Raw genomic sequence first — 8,878 nt, forward strand, 5'->3', positions numbered from 1 at the left:
TTTGTTCACAAACGGACAGACAGGGTGTGAAAACAACCTCCATCCACCTTTGGTAATATTACAAAATAGTTTGTTACATGGGACTAATTAATGGTCGATGCCCCTGAGCTACTCCTTTCCCCACAAGTAGCAACACGTGGCAGACGAAGTTCAAACAAAACTTTTTACAATGCACGAGTTCCCATGGCTGCTGCCTCCAGCGTCGGCATGTAACGTTTATGTAACCATGGCCTCCAGCAGAAAAATAAACAAAAACACTATTCCATAATTTTATTCGTTTTATTACAATAAATATATCTTGGAAAAAAAAATAAAGCATAATTGAAGCAAAAAAAAAAAGTTAAAAAAAAAATTACATTTGTATGTATAAGAAGCGACGGACACGGAAGGATGAAGGATGTAAGGGATAGACGGACAAAGCACCCGCAGGGATTACAGCAAAACCAAATAACTTACACCAACAATAATAATAATTATACATACATGACATTAGGCTTTGGTGTGTTTGCGAGTGCGAGTTCAAAGAGTGTTCAAAGAGTTCAAAGAGTTCAAAGAGTTCAAAGAGTGCGAGTAGCAAAGCCATCCTTGGCAAGACCGGTTCAGCTGTGTTCCCGTAGGTTTGCACTTGTACATAATACTGCAGGACGTGTTAACGCCTCGAACGTGAAGCTCAAGATAAAACTTCAGAAATCCACACAATGTGGCTCAAACAAAAAACAACAACAACAACAACAACAACAACAACAACAACAACAACAACAACACTTTCCTTCAAGTCAATAATCTTTAAGGCAATTCATGTCAGGCTTGTGTGTCCACCCCATAACTGTGCAAGTCGAAAGGAAACAGGGTTTGGTCGATGAGTTACTTACAAAGGCAACCAAGAGTGGAAATAAAATAATAAAAGAGGAAGTCGAGGACAACCGAGGAGGACGAGGAAGGTGTTCGGTCTTGGGCTGTGTCCACCTCCACCAAAATCCTCAGGTGTCCCCTCCTGCCCCCATGTAAACGTGCTACAGGACTCGGATAGGGAGTGGGCGTGAGGACGACAGGCCGAGACAACGTCACCAAGCCAGCTGCAGTCACTTGCGCAACACCAAGCTGACCCACGCATCCGCCTGGAGGTAAAAGAGGGGCGACCATGCGGAGTGGAGAAAGAGGAACATCTTTGGGAGGGGAGTGAAGGATGCACTTTGAAAACCCCAACTCGCTGAAAAAAAAAAAAAATGTAACAGAAACAAAATAGTGTTCACTTTTCCATATTAATGCCATCGAAACTCAACACGTTCCCTCATCAAAAATCTGGGGCATCTTCCCAAAGATGGAAGTTGGGAGAACAAATCCTTTGGAATAAATGTTCCAAGAGCAACAAGGAAAAGCCAGCTGTTTGAGGAGTTACAGGTGGACGATTGAGGTGACGTTCCAAAAAATAAACATCACCCAAAAGCTAATAGAGCAGGTACAGATAGACGATACCTATGGAGAAAATGAAACCCAGGTGGGGTTTGCTCCACCCAGACAGGTGGTTGTTGCATCAAATCAAAGGTGCGCGTGTCAGTGTAATACCTTAACAGGGGTCACAATGATGGTGACGTGCACACGTTCTCCCCAAAAGCAAAAACGGAGGGAGTGAAGGCAAATCGAGAAATCATCAAGTACAAAACCAGGCTGGACACTAACTAGTTAAACTAACGATAGGCACTGTGGTTAAGAGTGTAAAATGGCTGTATCTGATTGATGACGTACGCATAGGGTCACTAAAGCAGTCACACAGGTAACAGACAGGCACACGAGGAATGGAGGGCACTTGAAAATGAATAACTTTTCTTTTTTTTAGTAAACTTTGCAAATCCTTTGGATGGCTTTGGCTTGCACCTGGCCAGGTGACAAGCGAGCGTCCATACTGAACAGCGGAGGCCTGACGGTTGCTTGGCAACGAGAGCCAATGCCGAGAGGTCTTCAAGAACTCCAATAAAAAAACAGGAAATCACAGCAACGTCCGGTCAGAGTAGTTCGACAAACTGTTCGAACGCATCGTGCTGCCTTCACTACAAGTGTACAAGGCAACCTTCGATGCACGAAGACCTCGTGATGAAAACACGAAGACCGGCGACAACGGTCCAGTGAGAGTCCTTCAGAATCCCTGCATTTGCTGGTTCACCATGAGCCGGCAGCCGCTGGTCACGTGTTTCATCACCTTCTGCTTGAGGCTGGCCACCTGCTCCCGGAGGGCTCCCGCCGTCGTCGCCAGGTCCGAGTTCTGCGCCTTCAGGGCCTTGACCCGGTCTTCGAGCCTCGCGATGCGTTCGAGTTTCCGCTTGCGACACTTGGACGCGGCGATGCGGTTCCGCAGGCGCTTGCGCTCCGCCTTGATGCGCTCCTGGGTCTCCATGTCGATGGGCGACAGCGGCGGAGGGGACGAGCCCAGTTCGGGCACCGTTTGCGGCTCCTCCTTGAGAGCCGAGAGTCGAGGGTGAGTGAGCGGGAAGGCGCCGAAACCGAAGCTTTGCTGCGATTGCGGAGGTTGCTGTTGGTGTCCGTAGCTGTTCAACGTGGCATAAACGGGCGCCTCGCTCGCCCCGGGTCCCACGGGCTGCGCTTGCTGCTGCTGCTGCTGCTGCTGCTGCTGCTGCTGCTGCCCGGGTGCGCACACAGCAGCTGCGGCGGCCACGGCCGCGGCCACGGCTGCTGGCGACGCGGCACCGCTCAGCTGGTTTTGCTTGTGCAGTTCCTCCAGGGCTTTCACGAAGCCGTCGGCGAAGCCCTCCTGCTCGTCCGTCACGTTCCGCGGACACAGGAACTGCGTCGGGGTCGGTGTGGTGGTGACGAGGCCGTTCCCGGACTGGATGATCAGGTGTTCGAGCTCGGGCGACGCTAGTTTCAGGAGACCCCCCTGCTGCTGCTCGGCAGCCCGAAGGTGCGGCTTCAGGTTCCCGCTGGGGTCGTGCAGGTTGAGCGTGAGCTTCTTCTTCTTTGCGGCGGCGGCTGCGGCGAGAGAGGACACGGAGGACGAGGTGCTGGAGGACGCGGCGGACGAGACGCTGGAGGCCGCGGACAGGACGAGAGGCATCGCCGACTCTGCTGCTCCGAAGGCAACGTTCAGCGCGTCATCGTGGTAAAAAGGCGCTTCCATCCTCGAGTTCATAGACGTTCGGGAGGGCTGGGTTTGTGAACACAGGGAGGGGACGGCAGAGGGCGAGTCCACCGGCCCCGCACCCTGCCGGGAGCCGCCTATAGCCCGGGGCGACAGTCTTGGGCTAAGAGAGCGTCGGCTTCAACCCGAGACTTTGGAGCTGCGAGGCGGAGAAAGAATGGGAGGAAGAGTCAGGAAACCACGGGCCGCGCTGCTCCCTTGCTGCGGCTAACCTGGGACGCAAGGACGGGCAGGTTTGCCTGTTACCGCCTTTATAATACTCGGGTCACGAGATTTTACCCCCCACCACCACCGCCGCCGCCGCGGCGCCGTAAACCCGTCACCCCGCCCAATATTTTATATGTAAGCCGCTGACTCCGCCCACAAGCGGCCCTGAAATAGCAATGATGTCACGAGTACGTGCGCCCATTGGACGGCGCTGACATCATTGCGCGGCGTTCTCATTGGGCCGCTGTCCTTCGCTCCGCCCTCCGTCGCCCTAGCAACGAGCAAATAGCGCGGTGCCTTGTGGGATGACGTCTTTCTTCTTCCCCCGACTTCCGGCGAGCACGGGCAATGACCGTTTATGATTGGGCGTTCGAATCACGTGACGTGTCTCGGAAAAAAAAGTTTGGTTTCTTTTCCGACGTTTTAGCGTTTTAGATGTGGTGGATTTATCCGTCCGAGCACGTTTGATATACAACCGATCGATGTACATGATAATGTATCGGTTAAATATTAACAATAAACATATATACCGAGAACGTTAAACTTGTTGTTAAGTTTAAAACCTTTTTGTGCCCGCCGTTAATTCCTGGCTAAGGGTCACGTGCTCGATTTTTAAAAAATCTACTCCAAACTTTTACGTAACGAACTTTTTGTTTTTTCGCGGTTTTTTTAATCCGTTTTTTTCATCGTCTCAAATATTTTCCGCTTACATATTTTCACTTTTAATTTTAATATCGAGGACAAGCTTTGATGCACTTACTGTAAATGTCGCCTTCCGTTCGATCATGCACGTCGAGGCGCATTTAGCGTGAGCTTTGAAACAATGAGGGTGAAACCGTTTCCGAATCGCGCGTTCCCTCCGTGTCCCGGACCGAGTACTGTACTTACTGTATATCGATCCGGATCGAGCGCGAAGATGGGAATTGATGAGTGGTGTCTCGTGTCACGTTCAAGTAACAGTAAACACGAAACGCATTATATTTATATACATTATACAATATCAGTAATTGTACAGTACTAACTACCACTACTACGACTACCCACCACCACCACTACTACTACAAATACTACTACTACAACTACAACTACTACCTACAACCACCATCACCACTAACTACTACCACTATCCAGCACCACTACTACTACTACCAACCATCACCAATACTGCTACGACTACCCACCACTAATACAACTACTACTACAAATACTACTACTACAACTACAACTACTACCTACAACCACCATCACCACTACTACCACTATCCAGCACCACTACTACTACTACCAACCATCACCAATACTGCTACTACTACCCACCACTAATACTACAACTACTACTACTACTACAACCACCACTACTACCACTATCCACCACCACCACTACTAGTTCTACTACTACACATGACTACTACATCAAAAACTACTACTACAACTACTACCCACCACTACAACCACCACTACCCACCACCACCACTGCTACTACTACCCACTACTACTACAACAACAACTACTACCCACCACTACTACTACCCACTACTACTACTACTAATACTACAACTACTACCCACCACTACAACCACCACTACTACCACTATCCACCACCACTACTTCCAACCATCATCAATACTACTACCCACCACTACTACTACTATGCACCACTACAACAACTACTACTAATACTACAACTACTACCCACCACTACTACCACAATCCACCACTTGTTGTGGGAGATGACCAACCATCACAACCACTACTGCTACTACTACCCACCACTACTACTACAACAACTACTGCTACTACAACTACTACCCACCACTACAACCACCACATAACGGTCCACTATCCACCACTACTACTACTACCAACCATCACCAATACTACTACCCACCACCACCACTACTGCTACTACGACTACAACAACAACAACAACTACTACTACTACTACTACAACTACTATCCACCACCACAACCACCACTCCTACCACTATCCACCACAACCACCACTACTACTACTACCAACCATCACCAATACTACCACCCAGCACCACCAGTTCTGCTACTACTATCCACCACCACTACTACTACTACTACTACTACTACTACTACTACTACTACTACTATGAGTCTGGGAGGTCGGTGGTTCGAATACCGGCCGAGTCATACCAAAGATTATTAAAATGATATGTGCTGCTGCTTTGCTTTGTTCAGCATTTAAAAAGGATAGGGTATATACAAAGAACTATAGGTTGGGAACCATTGCGCTGGCTTTATGGGTCTAATGGCCTCCTCTTGCGTTGAGCATTTCCTTGTTAGAGGAATCATATTTTACTACTTTAACAATAATAACCATTCCTTTAACCCCATGAGGTGTATGGGACTAATAGGAGCTGCAGAGGTAGTTTCATTTGGCTAAGGAGTACAATCCTGGACGGGGTCACTACTCCGACGTGGGGTACTCACATGCCCAGTCACCTGGTCCTCATTTTGCCAACCTCGGAAGGATGACAGGTGACAACCCACTTAATGTTATTTACAACTGCACGAGAGGGACTCTAACTCAAGACCCTAATACCTTAACCGTTAAGTAAACACCAGGCATTCTTTCGCTGTTTTAACGACTCCAATTAATGGCATCTTGCGAACCTGCTGCCTAAGTCTTTCACGAACCTGCTGACCAGCCATAACGGTCGACTGAAGATAAGATTTTGTCATTTGTTTTCAGGATGCTGGAGATAACTCACTTACTCTTGGTGAAAGACACCGATGGCTTTTTTTTAACGTGCAGCACCTAACGCTAACAGAAGGGACACCCACCGAGGTTAACGTCCATCCCTACCTGCGAAGCAACAACGTGGCAGCTCGTAGTCGGGTCAGGAATGAAACCCAGACTGGACGACCATATAGTGCAAATGATAAGTAAGAGCACGACCCCTGCACCACCCTGTGGGACCTAATTGTTGAACTGAGCCGAGGTTCGTTTCACGTGGCCCTCTACCCTACTGCTGCGCTTGAATGTGGCGGCAGAGAAAGTTTCCAAACCTGTTTGTTTTGTCTGTACGAGTCGCGGCGTTCGGTTCAGAGCTGCAGTTTGTTTGTTCGAATTATCTTTCTCTAGGTGGGAGGATAGCGAAGGCATACCTAGATCGCCATGTTTGACGCGTTGCTCTTTGAACCACTGAAGTTTGTTTTGTTGTTTTTTTCGCTTTGTTTTAATCTCTTTCCAAAGGTGTGCTTGCAAATCGTTAACCCTTTCAAATCCAAACATGGATTCCTTTCGCTTGTTTCCAATCCCCTGCCCTCACTCTGGTAAATCTGATACCTTCTGCTCAAAACTACCAAGATGCAGGTTTGTTGGGAGATGGAAGCTTTATGATTTCAGAAACCGTTAAAAAAGTTTCATCATCTCATTTTATTGTGTCCCCTACTTGTGAAACATTGCGATCCAAAAGTACAACTATAATCATATAATTAACAAGTTTACTACTGTATTGGAACTTTTGGACCACTGCTTATGTGTACTGTACAAACTTCTCTATGATCATATAATTAACACGTTTACTACTGTATTGGAACTTTTGGACCACTGCTTATGTGTACTGTACAAACTTCTCTATAATCATATAATTAGCAAGTTTACTACTGTATTGGAACTTTTGGACCACTGCTTATGTGTACTGTACAAACTTCTCTATGATCATATAATTAACAAGTTTACTACTGTATTGGAACTTTTGGACCACTGCTTATGTGTACTGTACAAACTTCTCTATGATCATATAATTAACAAGTTTACTACTGTATTGGAACTTTTGGACCACTGCTTATGTGTACTTTACAAACTTCTCTATAATCATATAATTAGCAAGTTTACTACTGTATTGGAACTTTTGGACCACTGCTTATGTGTACTGTACAAACTTCTCTATGATCATATAATTAACAAGTTTACTACTGTATTGGAACTTTTGGACCACTGCTTATGTGTACTGTACAAACTTCTCTATGATCATATAATTAACACGTTTACTACTGTATTGGAACTTTTGGACCACTGCTTATGTGTACTGTACAAACTTCTCTATAATCATATAATTAGCAAGTTTACTACTGTATTGGAACTTTTGGACCACTGCTTATGTGTACTGTACAAACTTCTCTATGATCATATAATTAACAAGTTTACTACTGTATTGGAACTTTTGGACCACTGCTTATGTGTACTGTACAAACTTCTCTATGATCATATAATTAACAAGTTTACTACTGTATTGGAACTTTTGGACCACTGCTTATGTGTACTGTACAAACTTCTCTATAATCATATAATTAGCAAGTTTACTACTGTATTGGAACTTTTGGACCACTGCTTATGTGTACTGTACAAACTTCTCTATGATCATATAATTAACAAGTTTACTACTGTATTGGAACTTTTGGACCACTGCTTATGTGTACTGTACAAACTTCTCTATGATCATATAATTAACACGTTTACTACTGTATTGGAACTTTTGGACCACTGCTTATGTGTACTGTACAAACTTCTCTATAATCATATAATTAGCAAGTTTACTACTGTATTGGAACTTTTGGACCACTGCTTATGTGTACTGTACAAACTTCTCTATGATCATATAATTAACAAGTTTACTACTGTATTGGAACTTTTGGACCACTGCTTATGTGTACTGTACAAACTTCTCTATGATCATATAATTAACAAGTTTACTACTGTATTGGAACTTTTGGACCACTGCTTATGTGTACTGTACAAACTTCTCTATAATCATATAATTAGCAAGTTTACTACTGTATTGGAACTTTTGGACCACTGCTTATGTGTACTGTACAAACTTCTCTATGATCATATAATTAACAAGTTTACTACTGTATTGGAACTTTTGGACCACTGCTTATGTGTACTGTACAAACTTCTCTATAATCATATAATTAGCAAGTTTACTACTGTATTGGAACTTTTGGACCACTGCTTATGTGTACTGTACAAACTTCTCTATGATCATATAATTAACAAGTTTACTACTGTATTGGAACTTTTGGACCACTGCTTATGTGTACTGTACAAACTTCTCTATAATCATATAATTAAAAAGTTTACTACTGTATTGGAACTTTTGGACCACTGCTTATGTGTACTGTACAAACTTCTCTATGATCATATAATTAACAAGTTTACTACTGTATTGGAACTTTTGGACCACTGCTTATGTGTACTGTACAAACTTCTCTATGATCATATAATTAACAAGTTTACTACTGTATTGGAACTTTTGGACCACTGCTTATGTGTACTGTACAAACTTCTCTATAATCATATAATTAGCAAGTTTACTACTGTATTGGAACTTTTGGACCACTGCTTATGTGTACTGTACAAACTTCTCTATGATCATATAATTAGCAAGTTTACTACTGTATTGGAACTTTTGGACCACTGCTTATGTGTACTGTACAAACTTCTCTATAATAATATAATTAACAAGTTTACTACTGTAT

At 44.6% G+C, this 8,878-nt stretch overlaps 1 protein-coding gene across 1 annotated transcript; it reads right to left on the reverse strand.

Moving 5' to 3' along the window:
- Positions 1-255: 255 nt before the first annotated feature.
- Positions 256-3,466, reverse strand: LOC137428172 (transcription factor Jun). The gene has a single exon (XM_068118132.2). The coding sequence runs from the start codon at positions 3,143-3,145 to the stop codon at positions 2,135-2,137; it is 1,011 nt and encodes a 336-aa protein (XP_067974233.2). The 5' UTR covers positions 3,146-3,466; the 3' UTR covers positions 256-2,134.
- Between the last annotated feature and the right edge of the window lie 5,412 nt (positions 3,467-8,878).

Source organism: Myxine glutinosa, chromosome 1, assembly GCF_964187855.1.
Source record: "Myxine glutinosa chromosome 1, kmMyxGlut1.1, whole genome shotgun sequence".
Taxonomy (NCBI): domain Eukaryota; kingdom Metazoa; phylum Chordata; class Myxini; order Myxiniformes; family Myxinidae; genus Myxine; species Myxine glutinosa.

Excerpts from the sequence above, each read along its gene's own strand:
- LOC137428172 (XM_068118132.2), bottom strand. The coding sequence starts at position 3,145 with ATGAACTCGAGGATGGAAGCGCCTTTTTACCACGATGACGCGCTGAAC.